The sequence below is a fragment of the Amphiura filiformis genome, chromosome 6 (genome assembly GCF_039555335.1).
Source record: "Amphiura filiformis chromosome 6, Afil_fr2py, whole genome shotgun sequence".
Taxonomy (NCBI): Eukaryota; Metazoa; Echinodermata; class Ophiuroidea; order Amphilepidida; family Amphiuridae; genus Amphiura; species Amphiura filiformis.
In genome coordinates this window covers 29100382-29123901 of record NC_092633.1, presented here as the reverse complement: position 1 = coordinate 29123901, position 23520 = coordinate 29100382, and the positions used below count along the sequence as shown (strand labels likewise).

The window sequence follows — 23520 nt, the reverse complement described above, 5'->3', positions numbered from 1 at the left end:
ATCTTCATAAAATTCGCAATATCCTCCGTGTTTCGTTGTAACAAGAAGTAGATTAGGCAATGTAGTGAATAAGTCATAGGAATCTGACCCGATGTTGAAATAGGGTCATCTTTGCTATTGATACATAACAGAGGTACGGTTATTTAGTCTACTTCGCGTAATGGGTAGCTGAGGTAGAGGACAGTTTCACTGAGCTAAACACCTAAACACCAACGTATACACTTGAGAGTATTTAGATCCTTAACTTTTAACTATTATTTAAAAAGTAAACACATTTACATTTACAAAAAGTAAACACATTCACATTTACATTCTGAACAATTTAAAAGTAAACATGTTATACGAATGTTTAGAATCTAATACTCTCAGGATATTACTCTTTGTTTTTATTTGTTTACTTTAATGTTCAGTTGTTTTATGAAGATATTCTGTACCTTCACAATGTAAATGAAAAATTAAACGTCTAAAAGTGCTTTAAAATGTGTTACAGAATCCTAAAGGAGTTGAATTTTCAATAAAGCTATCTCATTAGCAGAAAACTGCTCACATTGATATTCAGTAATAATTGGCGCAGCGACCCAGATAATATTGATAGAGTAACACTTTAGGAATTATTGGAAAATTTTAAGAACTTCAGACATACATCATCAGTATAAAGTATAGGTAAACGTCTTGCATCACCTTCAACCGACTACTTGTTTTTCTTCGATTTCATCCCAAGGGTAATCTCATTTTCTTCTAGTCATTACGCTTCTTCAATCGTTCAAAGACATGCACTTTACGACCTGCTTGTCAAGTACATCTCTATGTTCAAATTCAAGCACTTTAGAAGAAGCATTATATAATGGTAGTTTTAAATACCATTTATTTCATTTTTACTCTGTGTTGTGCAGACGAAATTTTGTAAAACATTAAAATGCTTATTCACAACACAGAGTAAAAATTAATCAGTCGAGTTTTACTTGTTACTTTACATATAAGTATTGAAGAAATATATTTGTAAACTGTACGGATGATAAGATTTTCTGTGGTTTGTTTTATTTGTTGCTTGCAACTCGCAATATATTGATTAAATAATTGTACCAAATTGAACAAGGTACACATCCATTTCCTCCTCTTGTGTTGTTACGCTTCATTCTACACATTCTTGTGAACTCTTGTTTCAAAAACCTGTAATAATTAGATTTGAAAATTAATATCTAAAAACGTATAAAATGTAACAAAAGTAGAGAGTCAACTTAACAAGAAAATAGCGTCCTGGGTAAATTCAATTTGAAACGGCTAACGTTTTTCAAAATGCGTTGTACAATCTTTAAAACTTGGTCGCCAGTTTCCAACAGCTTTGCAAAATACATTTGCTACGATATTTTTATGGATTCGGCTACCTCAGGAATATGTGAGAAATCAATGCAGTTAACATTATAAAAACAACAGTAATCTATAATCACATTTAGATCATCGAAATAGTACTTTGTTCTTCTGAAATTTGATAGAGTTAGTAACAATTGCACTATACTTAAGAACAGAAGCAATATAATCCATGCTTAATCTAAACGCCCAGGATTGAGGATTTACATCTTCATAAAATCCGCAGTGTCCTCCGTGTTTCGTCGTAACAAGATGTAAATTAGGCAATGTAGTGAATAAGTCATAAGGAATCTGATCTGATGTTGAAATAGGGTCATCTTTGCTATTGATACATAACAGAGGTACGGCTATTTCATCTACCTCTCGTAATGGGTTATTTTCATCCCAATATTCATCTTCATCTTCTAGTTTACACATACGTCCGTAAACGGATTTCTCCCATTCTCCAAGAGAAGATGACGCAAACGCCTTATCAAGATCGATAGAACCACCAAGTACATTGCAATGTTTAGTCAGAAAATATTTGTACTTCTGGAGACTTAACCAATGGTATGGCTTTCGGGTAGTTTTTGCTAGTTCGTGGTAATCATACATCGGTGATATACACACTGCGGCTTCGAGCTTTGCTGATGATCCAAAATCACCCAAGTATGATAGCAACAATGAGCATCTAGTAGATATTCCAAGAGTAGTAAGTCTTGAACACTTGTTTGTTCTCTGAATGTACCTTATTGCTTCACGCGAAGCCGCTGTACCGCCAAAGCTTTGTAGCTTAACAGTTGTTAAATGTCCTCTTCATACAACAAGGTGAAGCTTGTGAAGGGTCCTTCCCGCAATATTAAAGCAAGATCATATCGTTCCTTTGATGCTAGTGCATTCATAAATGACCTAAAACATATACCCTGGGGTAAAATTGAGGTTTCGGATAACCCGGATTTAGCTTGGAATATGTTTGAAGGCCTTTTTATTCCAGTTTGTGATAGTCATGCGCCCTTTAAGCAGATTAAGATCCCAAACAAACCTCCTCCCTGGTTTAATGAAGAGTATCTTCACCTCAGAAAAGATCTTCAGAGCTTAAAATCCAAGGCTCATAAAACTAAGTCTGAGAATGATTGGGCAGCTTATAAAGCAATACGTAATAAGCTCAACAATTTAGCTACCAAGCTAAAGAGGGAATATTTTGAAACCTCAATTAGGGAAGCTGGTACAGATTCTCGTAAACTATGGAAACCATCAAGACAGTAATCCCTGCTTCTCAACATAAACCGATAAATAGCTTAAGGGGTACTACACCCCTGTGGTAAATTTGTGACTATTTTTGCATTTTTCTCAAAAATAATAACACACTGGTAACAAAAGTTATGTATATTATTGGGGCAAGGAATCCAATTACTACACTGAAATGTCAGTGTCTCAAGAAAAGCGGTTCAGTATATAAAGGGTTCACAAAAATAACCCCCCCCCCTAAAATTACAAGACATTTCTTTGCATAACTTGACATAGAATTCGTTGTTTTGAAAAATCTAAAAACCTGTGAATAAAGGAATCATTTTCCTACCCTCCCAAAGTTCTTTCATTAAAAAATCTTTTTGTTTTGGCCAAAAATAATCACATTTTCCAAAAATGATGCTTTCAGAAAAAGTTGCACTTTTCCACATCCTATACATTTAATGTACAAAAAACATTCTCGATATCAATGTTTTGATTTATTTAATGGTGTTTTTGTTTTCTTTAATTTTTATGTGTACGATTACCCAGTCACCCATGCAATCATCTTGCAGTATAAAACAATGACTAATTAACACGTACTGGGTTTTTCTAGAAGATTTTATTGAGCCGGTGTTTCAAAAATGGTAAAATCAATTTAGGAGTTACAAAACATTTCTTTGCATAACTTAACATTCATTTTGTTGATTTGAAAAATTTAAAAACCTGTGATTAACGGCATCCTTTTGCTACCCTACCAAAGTTATCCCTTCTCAAAATCTTTTTTGTTTTGGTCAAAAATAATCACATTTTTCCAAAATGATGCCTTAAAAAAGTTGCGCTTTTCAACATCCCATACATGTAATGTACAAAACTTTCTCGGTATCAATGTTACGATTGATTTAATTGGGTTTTTTTTCTTCACCTTTTTGTCTCTGAACTCTTAGTCACCCATGAAACCATCACGTAGTGCAAAATAATGATTTGTTGAAGCTAATTTTGACATAAATGAGGATGTTGAAAAGTGCAACTTTTTCTGAAAGCATCATTTTTAGAAAACGTGATTATTTTTAGCCAAAACAAAAAGATTTTCAGACGAAAGAACGTTGGGCGGGTAGAAAAACAATTCCTTTATTCACAGGTTTTTAAATTTTCAAATCCACGAAATATATGTCAAGTTATGCGAAAAAATGTTTTGTAATTTTAGGGGGGAGTTATTTTTTGTGAACCCTTTATGATAGGAAACGAGGTACATCCTAGTGGTACCTTATTTCTTATCATAAATAACAAACCGCCTGTCTTGGGTCACTGAAATTCCAGTGTAGTAATTGCAGTTCTTGCCCCTATAATATACATAACTTTTGTTACCACTGTGTTATTAGTTTTTGAGAAAAATGCAAAAATAGACACTAATTTATCGAGGGGTGTAGTACCCCCTTAAAGGTCAAAGATGCAGTAATTAATGATGGTGAGACAATTGTCAATGAGTTTAACAGCTTTTTTTCCAACATAGGCAAAGAGCTCGCTGAAGCCATCCAGGCTGACCCAGTCCTTGAGGATCATCCATGCAAAGGTGCATCATCGGAAGCTAGACAGTTCTGTTTTTCCAGAATAACTGAGGAGGATGTTTATAAACTATTCAGAAACCTTGATGGTGGTAAGGCCACTGGCCGTGATAACATCAGCCCGAAACTCCTCAAGGTTGGTTATGAATATCTAGCTAAACCACTGGCTTATATCATGAACCTAAGTCTGGTAACCGGTATTGTTCCCTCTGCATGGAAAGTAAGTCGTGTTTCACCGATCTTCAAGGAGGGGGATCCCCTTGATACAAGCAATTACAGACCAATATCTGTTATACCTGCCTGCATGAAAATTTTTGAAAAAATTGTTCACACCCAATTATACAACTTTGTTGATAGTAATAATATTTTGTCTTCGAACCAGTCGGGATTTAGGCCAAAGCATTCCACACAAACGTGTCTTGTTAACGTCTCTGATTATTTGCTTGATAATATGAGCTCAGGTCATTTTACATGTGCAGTCTTTCTGGACCTTAAAAAGGCCTTCGACACGGTCCATCATAATGTTCTTGTTGAAAAGCTTCAGAGTGTAGGAATGCATGGCGTAGAACTTGACTGGTTCTCATCGTATTTAAATAATCGTTTTCAAATAACCAAAGTGGGAGATCATTACTCTACCAAGGCTCCCATAAATTTTGGCGTCCCTCAGGGGTCAATCCTTGGCCCCCTGCTTTTTACAATTTATATAAATGACCTCTCTAACCACCTTAAGAGTTCTGATTCCAAGGTTTATTTATATGCTGATGATACAGCCATTTTTGTAAAGGGTAAATCAGTCGAAGAGATTAATAGAACTCTTAATTCAGAGCTGGATCATATTTCCAAATGGTTGCAGAATAACTACCTCACTTTGAATGTCAAAAAAACCAAATCCACGTTGTTTGCAACTCAACAGAAATTAGGCAGGACCGAAGAGTCTCTCAATGTTTATATCAAAAATGACCCCATCGAAAATGTAAATTGTTTTAAATATCTTGGCATTTGGTTAGACCCCTCTCTCACTTGGAGTGTTAACACCGATAAATTGGTCTCTAAAATAAACAAACGTATCGGTTTGCTTAGGCGTGTTCGCAATATCCTCCCGCAACACACATTGAATTTGCTTTTTAAATCACTTATTGTCCCTCATTTCGACTATTGTGACGTTGTATGGGGGAATGCATGCAAGACTTATCTTTCTAAATTTGACAAACTTCAAAATACAGCTGGTAAGATAATTCTCGGTCTTCCTCGTAGGTATCCTACCAACGTTTTGCTTCCTTGGGTGGCAAAAGCTTCATGATCGTCGCTCCATTCATTTGAATGTCATGGTTTTCAAAAGTCTTACATGCAGTCTTCCTTCCAACCTGTGCAATATTTTTAATCATGCTCATAAAACCCATAACCACATGACGAGAGCATGCTCTCAGGGAAATCTGGTCCCCCTTCATGCAAAAATAATTCTGACAAACGCAAATTTATTTCAAGAGGGGTGGTGTCTTTTAATGAATTACCTCAAATAGCAAAATATCCCCTTCCAGTAAGTCTCGGAGCATTCAAGCATATTTTATATTCATAACACCATTTTTATTCATTACTTTTCTTCGTGCAATTTTGATATTTAAAATGCTCCTTCACTATAATTATGTGCATCTAATGTAATCCCAGCTGGCATGGGTATTTAAATGTATTTTTACGTAGTGTTTTATTAAGTATGTTGTATACATGTGCAATTCTATCTTATTATCTGTATTTCATATTTAATTTTAATGTATGTGTTTAAAAGATTTTGATGTATTTTGTTTGACCCTGGGCACCCCTGAAAAACAGTGCTTGCACTGATGGGGTTTCCCCAGGCACAATAAGAACTAATAAAATAAAATAAAATAAAATAAAATAAAATAAAATGTTACTTGTTACGAGGATTATGAGCAAATGTAAATTTTCTTAATATTCCAAACTCTCAATTGTGATGGGCAAAGTGTTGAAATGAGACTGTCAATCGGGTCACTCACCTTTAAGTGTCTGATATCAAATATTCTGTCCTAATTTCTACTCGAATTCGCAGGGAAATTAAATAAGCATTTCATTGCCAAAGAAGCGGTAATATGAACATATTTTCGACGATAAGAATAGCATATTACCGCCGAGGTTAAATAATGTCAACGTGCGCGTCTCTCAACTTTGATTATACATGTAACACTGCATTATTTACTCGCAAAATTCTAGGTTGAATCGCTACCAGGTCACATATCCCTTTAAAATGTTTAAATATCAATCTACCTTAACGTATTTATTCAGGTTTTATGATATTTACTGACTTTGAGGCATCTTCTCAAATATTATATAATAGCTCTGCTCTCAGCTCACGGTTAAATAATTAATATTGAAATACTGAAGTACTGATGGTAGAACTATTTTTGGTCATGTGATCCACTTTTAACCAATCAATGAACAAGAGTATATTAATTAAGCATATAATTAATTTTATGATATTTATGCAGATTTTCGAAGTTAAGAAAGCTCAATCAATAAACAGGTGAACCAAAACGAAATGAGGCTGATTAAACATCTGTTTACAGAATTGGTTCTTGGTTATGAGTGCGAACTAGTAGGATTACAACCAAGTAAGTTGTGTAGAAATTGTTGGTAATGAAAGAAAAGGTATTATTATTAATGAAGGCCAGCTATTACAACAAGCCATTGCCAATTTGCTTTTACCTATCCTAACAGTGACGTCGTACGCGTTTATATTTTCTAATCTTAAAAAAGATTTTCCTTTTTGTCTTATTCGGCGAAAAATCACTTTTAAAAGAGCAAAACAGGACCATGCATTCCCATTGGCATTTTGTAGAACAGTCGCAGGAGACAAGAAAGTGTGAATGTGCCGTAACTATGGCAATAAAACAAGTGTTTACACTTGAATATTGTAATAGAGACCCACTTGGACAGAAAATGTCATTAAAGCATATGTAACATATGGATGTATATGTAGCAATACTAAACAACTTGCTTTATGGGCTATAATTTGCTATGTTGTCATTTCTTTTTCATTTCTGTTTTTAAATGATTTAAGTTGCATTCCACGATAACGTGTTCAAGTTTAGTGTCAGATATGACAAAATGCTAACCACAGAAGATTCACGAATTTCATTTAGAATCTCGTAGTTTCAGAACACGAAACAATGCTTGCATGCGTTCTAATAATACTTGATATGATTTTTAAGCAATATAACTTACCCGCCTTTTTTCTTAATCGTGCAAGTGCATTAGAAACGGATCTGTCGTAACGTATTCAGCATTTTGCCCGCCTTTTTCTTAATCGCACAAGTGCACATACTTACTGACTTCATAGCCATTACATACTTAATCAGTCATCACACAACATACTTAAGTCTGGTATGATATTTGACTTCATTTATCACGGCATTTTTTCCGTAGTAGAATTGAAGTGACATATCTGTTGCAACATGAACGTGTCATTTCTACTTATGAACTGAATAATTCTGAGCACGATACATTACGAGCAACATAGAAATGGCACTTTGAACACTTTTTGGAGCATGTACCTTAACATTACTATTATCATAATGCAGCGTCGTTCCATATTTTTATTCTAATCATTCTCCCCAATTTCCGACATCTTTTCTCATTTTTGCTTGTTCTTGTGAAAGTAATCATTTAATTCAGTTATTGTAATTGATTTATTTTTATTTTTATTAAGGGTAATTACTGCGAGGGCTGTCCAATAAGTACCCGTAACCAAACCATTCAGGCGTAACTCAAGTAACATTTATTTACAATAATAAACTATATACCTTTATCTTTCAAAACACACAGTTACTATTAGAGTACATTTTATTACGTTATTTCAATTGCATAAAGTCATTGCTATATGTCACTGACAATTGTCAACATTTGCGGGAAATTTGAATTGCAGTTAAGGAACACGTAATAAAAAGAAGCAGTAAGTACCAAAGCCATTTACAAGCCACATTCCATACTTTAATCTCAAGATATTTGGAATTATGTAACAATGCCTCAATTTGGCCCGTTATTTTCTCCATAAATCCATATGATATTCATCATAAATCCATATGCTATTGTGTTTATGCTAATGTTAATTATTCAACCACGCTAATACACATTTGTTTTGACAGGCAAAGGTACGTACAAACTTGCTCGAGCGGAGATACATAATAGTTGTGGGAACTTATTGACCGTCCTCATATTAGTCCTGTTTGCATAAAATAGTCCGCATCGGAGTTTGAATAATACACATGATACGCGCAGGGTACGTGTGCGTCAAAACTATATATACTTAAATTTGGTTGTTGACGATACTTATTTCGAAGAAGCAACCAAGAAAATATCTAATGTATAGCACTAGTTCTACTCATAGCAACGTCAAGGTGATTCAGAATGCGACCACTAAAATGATACCAACAAATGACAAAAATATAAAGAAACGCCAGGCAATCACTACATCTGTATATCAACAGAGCAATTTTTGTCAAACAGGGCATCATACTCTCGACATCCTTTCATAATATCAGTCGAGTAAAAGATGATCAATCAATGTCAATTTTCTTTCCCGTGTCTCTCAGGTCTAATATACCATATGACGTTACTGTGACTAGGCAAATTGTTATCTTACAATTTACATGGACAATATTCTCAAATATGTTCATTTTGTTTTCTCAATCATATTACTTTTTGATGCGTTTTGAGAAACAACATTATGTCTGATTACTGAAGCAGGAAAAACAACATTATATCGTTAACGTCTGTCACACTGGTTCCACATTGAATGCTTTCTTAATATTCCATGACAGCATACATATGTACGGACCTGATTTTTATCTTCGTATCAGATATTATTTACTCAGTTTGAATTAAGGGAACAACCCTAAAGTTCGATGAAGCCCTATAAACGAAAGTCCTTTCGTTAGAAGGCTAACCCCCTCCCCCCTCCCCTCTAACGTAAGTGACAAATATCGAAAATTCCAACCCGTATATTATAGGATACAGGGGCCGTCGCTAAGGTGCATGGGATTGTGGAGGGGGTGTGACAAAGCTAAGATATTGATCACGTTTATGCATTATATTTTAAAATATTTGTCTTCATTATCTTTTTGGCACGGAAAAAAATAGGACTTGCTGGATTTTCAAATAAAATAGAATGTGCTATCAAACACAAAACGTTTTCGACATCTTTCGCCAAATGTCGGGTTATATAAAGGGTATATAAAGGGTAAAAAACGTTTTCATATTTTAAAACATTTTTTGATAACCTCCTGCAAATATTCTAAGATAATGTTCTTAACAAAATATTTTACAATAACATTTTGAAAACATTGTAGAAATAGTTTTGTAGTGTGTTTTCACACATAACGTTTTTATGACCTTTATATAACCAGGGGATGAGACTGCTCGAGTCAGGTTAAATGTCGGAACCTAGGTCACAATTTGAGAAGAGATGATATACCACTACGGCCATTTGTGAAAGTAAAAAGCAAGGCCTTGTGATAGGAAGATGATTAATATCATTATGCCTCATAAGTTATAACTGATATACTATAGAATAGTTAAAAAAATAAACTTATTAAAAATATTTTATCATTTTGATTTAAATGTGACCAAATGCCGGGAAATAAACTGACCTATACCAATAAGCCTTTTTGAAATATGGTGGGCACAAAAGGAGAGGACGTACTTGGAAGTGAGTAATCTTTTGTTTGTATTGATAAAAGATTAATCACTTCAAAGTACGCCCTCTCCTTTTGTGCCCGCCATATTTCAAAAAGGCTTATTCAGTTCGTAGAGATGATATACCACTTGTGTGAATCGTGACCTTTTTCAGTCGCATAAATATAACCCTCAAAATATAACATGTTTAAAACGTTTAAACACTTCTTGTTTTTGCTGGGACAGCTGCTTTAAAAATGAACTTATAATGACGTTGCAGGTTGCGAGTACTGCACTCCATATTGATTTGAAATCATTTTGAAGAAACCAGTGTAAAATGTCAATATCGTACTTCGGAAAATACTAAAATTTGGAAAATGATTTATTATTAATTCCTTTAAAAAGGTCAAATTTGACCGATGTTTTAACTACTTTTTTACAAACGTAATCGGACTTTCTGACCCCCTCCCCCACTAACGAAAGGACTTTCGTTTATAGGGCTTCATCGAACTTTTTGGGTTGTTCCCTAACGGCTAACTTGAATCTCTCTTATGCTGCAACTTTTAAGTAAGACACATTGGACCTATTTGTTTTCTCTACAAAATAGTGGATGTTCAAATTTATGTAAATTATTTGCATTAATCATCGCGTTGAGTAAAATTACATAAGTATTAAGTATTGTGTACATTTTACAAAATATATCGGAGCAATTTACAGGGTTGGCTAGCCCTAACACTCATTTTTACAATATTATTTTTGTGAAGATGTCCAGGGCAGGAAAATTAAAGATGAAGACAATTATTATATCGCTTATTGATACAGACTTGTTTGTTTGACTTCATCTTAGGCCAGGGGCTATTTTAACGTGCCTCACTGTCACGTACGTGACGAGATAAAATATTCGTGCAGTGACAATTAACCATCCGTGTAGATATGCTTTAATAGTAGACAATGGTAGAGCCTTTCTTACGGTCACATTCAGGTAAAAATGTAATTTTTTTAATTTTTGAAACGCACTCTACTTCATCAACACTTTTATCTCATTACCCGAACGTGACGGTGAGACACGTTAAAATAGCCCCTGTCTTAGGCCACTGCACCGGAAGCCAGTTATAAAATAATATCATGGTCAAAGTGTCAGAAGGGATTTTCCTTTTAGATAAAAGATAAGATGCATTTGAAAAGAAATGTCAAAAGAAAATTCTCCGCATCAAATGGATAGTCCTTCAAGAATGACTCTCGGCTTGAGAACTATATATCCAGGCGACCTCCGGCCTCGCTACTTGGCCTTCGGCCTCGTTGTTTGCCGAGCCTCCCCCCCCCCAACATAGCCGAGGTCATTCTTGAAGAACTACAAATGGGCACAGCATATCATCAACGACTTCATAAGATCCATAACAAAAAATCAGCAGAGGTTCACTGCTATCATTAGAAAGAACCGCTTGCAACATGTACAATACACTAAGCCAAACAATTAAGGTACCAGTTATGTGTTCACCCCTTGTATATCATAAACAAAGACAGATATGTCACAATTGGAACCAGCAGCTAATAGCTGCATCTTTTAGCTCGAATATAATACCTTATTAGTTAAAATTGTTCAAGAAATAAAGATATGACGATCCCAAAACCCAAGGAAGACGCCAATTAAAAGGTTGCAGTTTGCTCCATTGCGTGCTCTATTGATTTACACACAAAGCGTTCACGAACAAGAGAACCATCGCTGTGCTTCCATTGATTAACACGTTAAAACTAGCGTAGTGTTTTCATTGATTAGAACAAAAAAGTGTTACTTTTAATTTTGTTTCTTTATTAGGTTTTAGACCACCGTTTCTGTAATTCTCAACCAATTTCAACAAATGAGGTCTTAAATTAGAGCTAAAGAGTACAGGTTGCTTGTTCTAATTTCAACACTTTTTCTTTATTTAGGATATACATGGGTGAACACAACTGGTACCTTATTTTTTTGGCTTACTGTAGTTTGGCCATCTGCTGCGAATGGACGAAAGTCGCATCTCAGGAACACTCTACTTCTGGATTCCCACCCACGGAGAGAGGACAACTTGGAGTAATGTTATTCAAAGGGATTTGGATAGACTTAGCAGCAGGTAGTCTGAGAAAGAAGCCAAAGTTGCTTCCAAGGACCGGGCCATATCCGGCAGCAGGTGCAGAAATGCATGGTGCTGTCTGGTAGGTAATACTTGCCATTCTATCTAGAATTTTTTAAATCTTCGTTTCAAATGAGTCAAAAACATCCATTGATCCAGGGGTTCCCTGGCTAGAGCATTTATGTATCTATAACTATGCCATAGAATTAGCTCAGTTGGATTTGTCATGTTTGTTGCTGTTCGAAATGCTCGAAGACTCCCATCATCAGTTATTACATTACCGTACGTGTAGCAACGTCCGATTACGCGTATTAAACACGCATTTAAATTCTTTTTGTTTACATTATTTTTAAATTAAATCTAATACTGGAACTAAAATTTTGGAACTCACTTTGCTACGTTGCGTCCGAAAGCATCGGACTTCGTCAGGCATCTGATTGAAGATGTTGTGATGACGTCAGATGTTGTGACGTCTTTTTGTTTACCTTGAGAGTAAATTCTTTCTGTTTACCTTGAGAGAACGTTTATCTTGCCTGATAGGATTGGTGAGAGGATCATTTCACCAGATAGGTATCGTCTTAATAGTTTGTGCGGAGTTTACGCTTGGGCAACGATATACTAATTGAAATATGCCCTCATAGTAATAAACCGGTCGTTGGAATATTAAATTCACGACTTGTTATTTTGTAATTCAAAAGTTAAAGCCATATTATAACATTTCTGTAAAAATAGATTAATATTAAAAAAAATATATTTATTTTCCATAAAATGTTAGCTTTTACTGTCAGATATGTCCACTTTCAATTTTGAGCCGAACAAGTGAGGTAAAGCATAGAAAATTGGAATTTCTACTCGCGCCAATGCATGTTACTCCTGCGGTTGTAATGCGGTACGATCCTCGGGGTGTGTGTGTATGTGTATCCCGCACGCCGTGTACGTACTGTGCATACGTGTTCGACTAATATTTCCATTGTAATAATAAAACGCCGGTTCCATCGTTTTATTCAAAATCTCGGATTTTGACAAAACTATAGCACCTAAAGTCTTCATTTGTGCAGAGTATCTTTATTGACTAAAGTACATTACAAATGTGTAAAAACCAGAATTTAAAATCTTTTTTGAGGGCGTTCTCCTCAGCAAATGTTATAATATGGCTTTAACAACAGAACACCTGCTACTGTTCATAATTATGCAATGCCCAAGATGAAAGGAAATACAAGATAATGGAGATAGAAAATTGAACATGACACGGTAAGATTGATGTTCAGTTGAAAATATCTTCAAGGTGAAGGTTAACAATATTGCTACATATTTGTTTCTTATAATAGAGTGTTACAATTTTTGAACGGTTATGAAATTTACATGCCTTTCTCAAAGCACAAAATGCAACTTACATCACTGACTGTACTGCAAATTAAAGTGTTTAGGGTTCCTGTAACTTTTTCAATACTCTAGGCATTTAGTTTTTCATTTAAATAGCTAAGGTATAGAACAGTTTTGCTGAGCTAAACACCTAAACACCAAAGTATACAGTTGAGAGGATTTAAATTCTTAACATTTAACATATGTTTAGAAAGTAAATACATTTACATTCTAAACAATTTAAAAGTAAACATGTTATACGAATGTTTAGAATCTAAATACTCTCAGAATTTAAATCATCGAAACAGTACTTTGTTGTTCTGAAATTTGATAGATCCGCAGTGTCCTCCGTGTTTCGTCGTAACAAGAAGTAAGTTAGGCAATGTAGTGAATAAGTCATAACGAATCTGACCTGATGTTGAAATAGGGTCATCTTTGCTATTGATACGTAACAGAGGTACGGCTATTTCGTCTACCTCTCGTAATGGGTAGCTAAGGTATAGGACAGTTTCACTGAGTTAAACACCTAAACACCAACGTATACACTTGAGAGTATTTAGATCCTTAACTTTTAACTATTATTTAAAAAGTAAACACATTTACATTCTGAACAATTTAAAAGTAAACATGTTATACGAATGTTTAGAATCTACTCTCAGGTTTTTACTTTTACTCTTTGTCTGTATTTGTTTACTTTAGTGTTCAGGTATTTAGCCCAATGAAGATAGTTTGTACCTTCACAACATAAATAAACAAATTAAATGTCTAGAAGTACTTAAAAAATGTGTTACAGAATCCTAAAGGAGTTGAATTTACAGTATAGACGCTGAAAACTATCTTAATACCAGAAAACTGCTCACATTGATATCTAGTAATAATTGGCGCAGCTTCCCAGATAAAATTGATAGAGTAACACTTAAGAAATTTTAAGAACTTCAGACAAACATCGTAAGTAAAAAGTATAGGTAAACGTCTTGCATCACCTTCAACCGACTACTTGTTTTTCTACGATTTCATCCCAAGGGTAATCTCATTTTCCTCTAGTCATTACGCTTCTTCAACCGTTCAAAGACATGTACTTTACGACCAGCTTCTCAAGTACATGTCTATGTTCAGATTTAAGAACTTTAGAAGAAGCATTATATAATGGTAGTTTTAAATACCATTTATTTCATTTTACTCTGTGTTGTGCAGACGGAGTTTTGTAACACATTAAAATGTTTATTCCCAACACAGAGTAAAAATAAATCAGTCGAATTTTACTTGTTACTTGAAGAAATATATTGGCAAACTGTACGCATGATAAGATTTTCTGTAGTTTGTTTTATTTGTTGCTTGCAACTCGCAATGTCTTGATTAAACAATTGTACCAAATTGGACAAGGTACACATCCATTTCTTCTATTGTGTTGTTACGCTTCATTCTACACATTCTTGAGAACTCTTGTTTCAAAAACCTGCAATAATTAGATTTGAAAATCAATATCTGAAAACGTATAAAATGTAACAAAAATAGACAGTCAACTTAACAAGAAAATAGCGTCCTGGGTAAATTCGATTTGAAACGGCTAACGCTTTTCAAAATGCGTTGTACAATCTTTAAAACTTGGTCACCAGTTTCCAACAGCTTTGCACAATACATTTGCTACGATATAATAAACGATTATCATTTGAATTAAGATTATTTTTAGTGAAATTTAAGTTGTTGGCTTTTATTTTCACTATATTAAGTGTGATGCAAATCTGACAATTGACGCAGGTATTGAATGCTAGCAAGCGTCATTTCCGTATAAATTTGCTAACTTGACATTTTGTCGGCTTCTCTTGACATAAACAGTCTACACCAGGGACCGAATCTTGAATAATCAGTTGACTGAAAAGTTTGATATATTCAGCTCATTTTTATGGATTCGGCTACCTCAGGAATATGTGAGAAATCAATGCAGTTAAAATTATAAAAACAACAGTAATCTATAATCACATTTAGATCATCGAAATAGTACTTTGTTGTTCTGAAATTTGATAGAGTTAGAAACAATTGCACTATACTTAAGAACAGAAACAATATAATCCATGCTTAATCTAAACGCCCAGGATTGAGGATTTACATCTTCATAAAATCCGCAGTGTACTCCGTGTTTCGTCGTAACAAGAAGTAAATTAGGCAATGTAGTGAATAAGTCATAAAGAATCTGATTGGATGTTGAAATAGGGTCATCTTTGCTATTGATACATAACAGAGGTACATTTCGTCTACCTCTCGTAATGGGTTATTTTCATCCCAATATTCATCTTCATCTTCTAGTTTACACATACGTCCGTAAACGGATTTCTCCCATTCTCCAAAAGAAGATGACGCAAACGCCTTATCAAGATCGATAGAACCACCAAGTACATTGCAATGTTTAGTCAGAAAATATTTGTACTTCTGGAGATTTAACCAATGGTATGGCGGTCGGGTAGTGTTGCTAGTTCGTGGTAATCATACATCGGTGATATACACACTGCGGTTTCGAGATTAATAAAGGCAAGTTATTACAACAATTCGCTTTTACCTATCCTAAAACTAATGTCGTACGCGTTTATATTTTCTAATCTTAAAAAAAGATTTTCCTTTTTTGTATTTTTCGGCGAAAAATCACTTCTAAGCAAAACAGGACCATGCATTCCCATTGCCATTTTGTAGAACAGTTGTAGGAGACAAGAAAATGTGAATGTGCCGTAACTATGGCAATAAAAGAAGTGTTTACACTTGAATATTGTAATAGAGACCCACTTTGACAGAAAATGTCATTAAAGCATATGTAACATATGGATGTATATGTAGCAATACTAAACAACTTGCTTTATGGGCTATAATTTGCTATTTTGTAATTTCTTTATAATTTTTCATTTTTAAACGATTTAAGTTGCATTACCCGATAAAGTTACTGACAAAGTACTAACCAAGGAGAATTCATGAAATTCATTCAGAATCTCGAAGTTTCAGAACACGAAACAATACATGTACTCTAAATAAAAAACATAATCAGGGGCGGATTTACAGGGGGCGCACCCGGCGCGCGCCCTCTAATTTTTGTAGAGCAGCGCCTGCCTCTGTGTATTTTTGCAGAGCCCCGCCTGATTTTGTGTACGCGCCGAGCCGCTGCCGGCGGTGACTCGGCGCCCCCCGTATTGAAAATTCCTGGATCCACCCCTGAGAATAGTTAACATTACCCAATGTCGAGTACAAAGGAAACTGAGTCAGATGAAACTCAATATTGGTTTACAATTTGATCAACATTGATTGAGTTTAATTCACTCATTTTGTTGATATGTTCCCTTTTTGCTCAACAGTTGAGTAATAATTATTTGCAGCGTACTCGGTTTTTGAGCAGTATAACTTTCCCACCTTTTCCTTAATCGTGAAAGTGTATTGGGGTTAACGAATCTGTCTTAATGTATCCAGCATTTTCCCGCCTTTTTCCTAATCGCACAAGTGTACAAACTTACCGACTTTATATCCATTACATATTTAGTCAGTCATGTATTAAAGTCTGGTATGATATTTGGCTTCATTTATCACGGCATTTTCCCGCAGTAGAACTTAAATGACGTACCTGTTGCGACATGAACGTATCGTTTCTAACGAACTAAATAATTCTGAACACGACACATTACTATGAGCGACAGAGAAATGGCATTTTGAACACTTTAGCGGAGAATTACGTAGCATCACGATTTTCACCAATACCCCTCTTCCTTTTTTTTTCTTGCAAATTTATGAAATACATAAAAAAGTTCATCGCCTTATGGCCTCAAATTACAAAATATCTCTACCTACAAAGTGCTTTTATACATCTTAGTATATCATTTTGGCCTTATATTGTTATTTGCTTACTATACCTTAGTAACTCAGATGTGTGATTCATAACAAAACATAATAGAATAAATTATTCTTTTGTTATACCATCTACGGGTACGTGTGCGTCAAAAATACTTCAAAATGATTGTTGACGATACTACTTTATAAGCAACCAAGAAAATATTTAATATATAGCACTAGTTCTATTCACAGCAATTTCCAGGCGATTTAGAATCTTGCCAGTGAAATGATACCACCAAATTATTGATAAAAATATAAAGAGACGCCGAGCAAACACTACATCTCTATATCAACAGAAGCATTTTTGTCAAACAGGTCATTATACTCTAGACGTCCTTTCCAAATATCAGTCGTTGGATGAGCAAGAGATGATCAATTAATGCCAATTTTCTTTCCCGTGCCACTCGTGTCTAATATACTATATGACGTTACTGTTACTAGGAAAATTGTTATCTTACAATTTACATGTACAATATTTTCAAATGGGTTCCTTTTGTTTTCACATTATGTTTCTATTGAGTTACTTTTTGATGCTTTTTGATATCAGCAGAAACAACATTATGTCTTATTACTGAAGCAGGAAAAACAACATTATATCGTTAACGTCTGTCACGCTGGCTCCACATTGAATGCTTTCTTAATATTCCACGACAGCATACATATGTACCGACTTGATTTACATCTTCTTTGCAGATATTATTTACTCAGTTTGAATTCACGTCTTACTTGAATTGTCTTATGCGATAATTTAAAATAAGACACATTGGCCTATATGTTTTCTCTTAAAATGGCAAATAATCAAATTCATGTATATTATTTGCATTTATCATCGCAGTGAGTAAATTCCTGTCCAACCAAGACAATTAGGTACCATTAGAAACGGAAGTTTTTGTACATTTTACAAATATATCGGAGAAATTTACAGGGCTGACTATCCCTATCACTCATCCTTGTTTTAAATCTGACTCCTATCATCAACCCTCGATTTTCTACTCCTATCACAGTGGTCGAGTTCCCAAAACTCCTAACCCTTGACCATGTTCCCAAATCTCCTAACAATGATCGTGTTCTCAAAGTTCCTACCCTGATAGGGTTCCCAAAGCTCCTAACCCTGATCGTGTTCCCAAATTTCTAAACCATGATCAGGTTACCAAAGCTCCTAACCCTGGCCGTGTTCCCAAAGCTCCTAACAATGATCGTGTTCTCAAAGTTCCAACCCTGATCGGGTTTTCATAGCTCCTAACCCTGTTCGTGTTCCCAAAGTTCATTAATCTGATCGGATTCCCAAAACTCCTAACCCTAATCGTATTTCTAACCCTAAGCCTCCTTACCCTGATCGTGTTTCTAACCCTAAAGCTTCTAACCCTAGTCGTGCTTCTAACGTAAAGCTCCGAACACTGATCGTTTTTCTAACCCTAAAGCTCCAACCCCTAATCGTTTTTAACACTAAAGCTCCTAACACTGATGGTGTTTCTAACCCTGATCGTTTCTTAACCCTAAACCTCCTAACCCTGAGCTCCAGACAGTCCCATTACGACTAAGGTATGGTGTGTGTTGCAAAAACATGTTGTTTGGAAATAGAAAGGTAGAACCAAAGTGGTGATTCCCTATTCCGAAATAATGTACGTTCTATTCGTTGTCACGCGAAGCAAAGGAAACAAACATGGCTACCCATACCTTTGAGTTTCATGTGTCATACTATTCATGCTATTCGCCCACTATTTGTCAGCAAAGTGCTAAGATGCTCCGTGTGGAGATCATTTTGATCGTGGTTCAAAATTCAAAAGCGTGATCCACTTGACAATTGACACTTCTGTGGTGAATAATGCTCCGACGAGTGTCTTTTGGGTGGCAAAGTGCGTTATGCGCAATCAATTAATTAGCCATTTTAGGGCAAATACATATTCCTTCTCACACAATGGCACACACTCGCCAAAAAAAACCAAAAAAAAAAACAATAAATACCTCACACAACTAGCACGATTCAGCATGCTGTACGTTCATACAATATTATTTTTGTGAAGATGTCCAGGGCATGAAAATTAAAGATGATATCACTTATTTGTTTGACTTCATCTTAGGCCATTGCACTGGAAGGCAGTTATAAAATAATGCCATGGTCAAAGTGTCACAAGTCACACGTTTTTGTTTCTTTTTCCTTTTAGATAAAAGATTTGATGCATTTGATAAGAGATGTAAAAATAAAATTCTCCGCATCAAATGGACACAACATATCACCAACGACTTCATAAGATCCATGACAAAGAAACAGAGGCTCACTGCTATCATTAGAAAGAACCGCTTACAATGGTCTTGGCCATCCGCTGCGAATGGACTAAAGTCGCATCTCAGGAACCCGTCAGGAACACTCTACTTCTGGATTCCCACCCGCGGAGAGAGAACAACTTGAAATAATGTTATTCAAAGGATTTGGATAGACTTGGCACCAGATAGTCTTAGAAAGAAGTTGCTACCAAGGACCGGGCCATATGGATGTTTCTCTTACGTCCGGCATCAGGTGCAGAAATGCATGGTGCTGTCTGGTAGGTAGGTAGATAATATTTGCTATTCTATTAGAATTTTAAAAATCTTGGTTTCAAATGAGTCAAAAAACATCCATTGATCCAGGTGTTCCTTGGCTTGGAGGATTATATATCTATAAATATTACATATAATTAGCTCAGTTGGATTTGTCATGTTTGTTGCTGTTCGACATGCTCGAAGACTCCGTGTAGCAACGTCCGATTACGTGCATTAAACACGCATAAATACTTTGTGTTTACCTTGAGAGAACGTAATTATCTTGCCTGATAGGATTGGTGAGAGGATCATTTCACCAGATAGGTATCATCTTAATAGTTTGTGCGGGGTTTACGCTTGGGCAACGATATACTAATTGAAATATGTGACCGTACACGGCGAATGAGCCCTAAATTCCTCCCCCGGCCAATTTTGTTTATTTCGTGTTTAGAAAATATACATCATAAGCTTTAAAATGGTATATCATTTGACTTCAAACGATATCCAGAAGCGGGGTTATGGTTTATTAAACTTTGCTCCTTCAACAAAATGGTAGCTTCTTTCGTTTCTACCTGAGTCTGTTTTTCCACATTGCTGGCAATAAATATCAAACAGTCATAATTAGCGGTCATTTCAAATCATCCCCAAGTCAACGAGGTTTAAGAAAGTTCTTGTATTGTTAATTGTTGGTTATACATACCTATATAAAATACTTTGCCTGGTAACAGGATTTAGCCAAAACAAACAAAGACCAGCGCTATTAAAAATTCTATAGCCATTTAAGGTAGAAGCTTATTATCCACTTCAACAATAGGATTATTGATTGGTGTTTGACTATCAAAATGAGAAAGATGTCGCGCCAGTTTATGAAAACGACCTTCATACACATTTTACACTGTAACTCAGAATACAATTTAGGGAAGGTACGGCTCATTCGTGCTGTACGGTTACATATGCCCTCCTAGTAATAAACTGGTCGTTGCAATAATTCACGACGAGTTATTTTATAATTCAAAAGTTAACAGCACCTGCTACTGTCCATATCATGCAATGCCCAAGATGCACGGAAATTGATAATACAAGATAATGGCAATGGAAAAATCAGTTGAAAATATCTTCAAGGTGAAGGTTGACAATACAGGTGGTTGCTACATATTTGTTTCTGATAAAAGAGTATTACAATTTGTGAAGGGTTATGCAATTTACATGCCTTTCTCATAACACAAAATGCAACTTACATTCACTGACTATACTGCAAATTAAAGTGTTCTTCGATTTCATCCCTCATTTTCTTCTAGTCATTACGCTTCTTCAACCGTTCAAAGACATGCACTTTACGACCTGCTTCTCAAGTACATGTCTATGTTCAAATTCAAGAACTTTAGAAGAAGCATTATATAATGGTAGTTTTAAATACCATTTATTTCGTTTTTACTCTGTGTTGTGAATAACCATTAAAATGCTTATTCACAATACAGAGGGAGTTTTGTAACACATTAAAATGCTTATTCACAACACAGAGTAAAAATAAATCAGTCGAGTTGTACTTGTTACTTTACATATAAGTATTGAAGAAATATATTTGTAAACTGTACGCATGATAAGATTTTCTGTGGTTTGTTTTATTTGTTGCTTGCAAATCGCAATGTCTTGATTAAACAATTGTACCAAATTGGACAAGGTACACATCCATTTCCTCTATTGTGTTGTTACGCTTCATTCTACACATTCTTGTGAATTCTTGTTTCAAAAACTTGTAATAATTAGATTTGAAAATCAATATCTGAAAACGTATAAAATGTCACAAAAATAGACAGTCAACTTAACAAGAAAATAGCGTCCTGGGTAAATTCGATTTGAAACGGCTAACGCTTTTCAACATGCGTTGTACAATCTTTAAAACTTGGTCACCAGTTTCCAACAGCTTTGCACAATACATTTGCTACGATATAATAAACGATTTGAATTAAGATTATTTTTAGTGAAATTTAAGTTGTTGGGTTTTTTTTTCCACTATTTTAAGTGTGATGCAAATCTGACAATTGACGCAGGTATTGAATGCTAGCAAGCGTCATTTCCGTATAAATTTGCTAAGTTGACATTTTGTCGGCGTCTCTTGACATAAACAGTGTACACCAGGGACCGAATCTTGAATAATCAGTTGACTGAAAAGTTTGATATATTGAGCTCATTTTTATGGATTCGGCTACCTCAGGAATATGTGAGAAATCAATGCAGTTAACATTATAAAAACAACAGTAATCTATAATCACATTTAGATCATCGAAATAGTACTTTGTTGTTCTGAAATTTGATAGAGTTAGTAACAATTGCACTATACTTAAGAACAGAAGCAATATAATCCATGCTTAATCTAAACGCCCAGGAATGAGGATTTACATCTTCATAAAATCCGCAGTGTCCTCCGGATTTCTCCCATTCTCCAAGAGAAGATGACGCAAACGCCTTATCAAGATCGATAGAACCACCAAGTACATTGCAATGTTTAGTCAGAAAATATTTGTACTTCTTGGAGCTTTAACCAATGGTATGGCTGTCGGGTAGTTTTTGCTAGTTCGTGGTAATCATACATCGGTGATATACACACCGCGGCTTCGAGATTTGCTGCTGATCCAAAATCACCCAAGTATGATAGCAACAATGAGCATCCTGTAGATATTCCAAGAGCAGTAAGTCTTGAAGATTTGTTTGTTCTCTGAATGTACCTTATTGCTTCATACAAATCCGCTGTATCACCAAATCTTTGTAGCTTAACAGTTGTTAAATGTCCTCTTCATACAACAAGATGATGTTACTTATTACTAGGGTTATGAGCAAATGTAAACTTTCTTAATATTCCAAACTCTCAATTGTGATGGGCAAAGTGTTGAAATGAGACTGTCAATCGGGTCACTCACCTTTATTTATTTATTTATTCTTTCTTTAACCAGGGTAGCCCCTTCAGTAACTGGTACTGATCTCCAAGGGGGCCCTGAGTGACAATTTACAGCACACAATATAATAAAAGAATTTGATAACAATTAAAAGCAATGCATGAAAGCAAAAGTTACTTAAATACAGTATTTACATTGTACATCAGGTCAAGTAATAATTACATTATACAGAATAGATAACATTGTACAAGTTTTACAATCAAATAGTGAGTAAAAGACAAAACAAGTTCAATAAATCAAAGAATTAAGTCAAATCACAATTTTGAAATACAGTTTTTAAAAGTATGAACGGTCATAGAATCAAAGTTTCCACGGATGTCTTGGGGGAGTCTATTCCAAGCATAACATGATCTGTAGTGAAAAGTTCTCTTACCAGGATTTATGTTCCATTTTGGAATGACAAGAGAATTGAAAGTTTGGCTTCTAGTACCATGAGTATGAAGAGATTGCATATAAGAAAATTGAGAAAATAAATATGATGGTGCATTATGGGTAAGACACTTCAACACAATAATCAAAAGTTGTTTCTCCCATCTTGTATGAAGTTTATCCCAGTTAAGAGAATCCATCATGTCTTTAATAGGTGTTCTTATATCCGCTGATAAAAGAATACGAGCAAGTCTATTATGATGTACTTGAAGTGAAGTTGAAAGAGAGTTTATGCAATTTGTCCAAACAGGACTACAATAGTCAAAGTGTGGCATGACAAGGGCATTGGCAAGCATTTTAAGGGTATCATTTGGGAGATAATATTTGAGTCTACGAATAATGCCAATACGTTTTGAGATATTAGAAGAGAGATGGTTTACATGTTCATGCCAAGATAATAATTGATCAAATACAACACCAAGATACTTAAATTTATCAACTCTTTCAATATTATTACCA

General features: G+C 35.0%; 1 protein-coding gene across 1 annotated transcript; it reads right to left on the bottom strand.

Moving 5' to 3' along the window:
- Positions 1–1393: 1393 nt before the first annotated feature.
- Positions 1394–5286, bottom strand: LOC140154447 (protein ABHD15-like). The gene is made up of 2 exons (XM_072177013.1): positions 5273–5286; positions 1394–2161 (listed from the first exon to the last, which is right to left on the bottom strand). The coding sequence occupies exons 1-2, from the start codon at positions 5284–5286 to the stop codon at positions 1456–1458; spliced, it is 720 nt and encodes a 239-aa protein (XP_072033114.1). The 3' UTR covers positions 1394–1455.
- Between the last annotated feature and the right edge of the window lie 18234 nt (positions 5287–23520).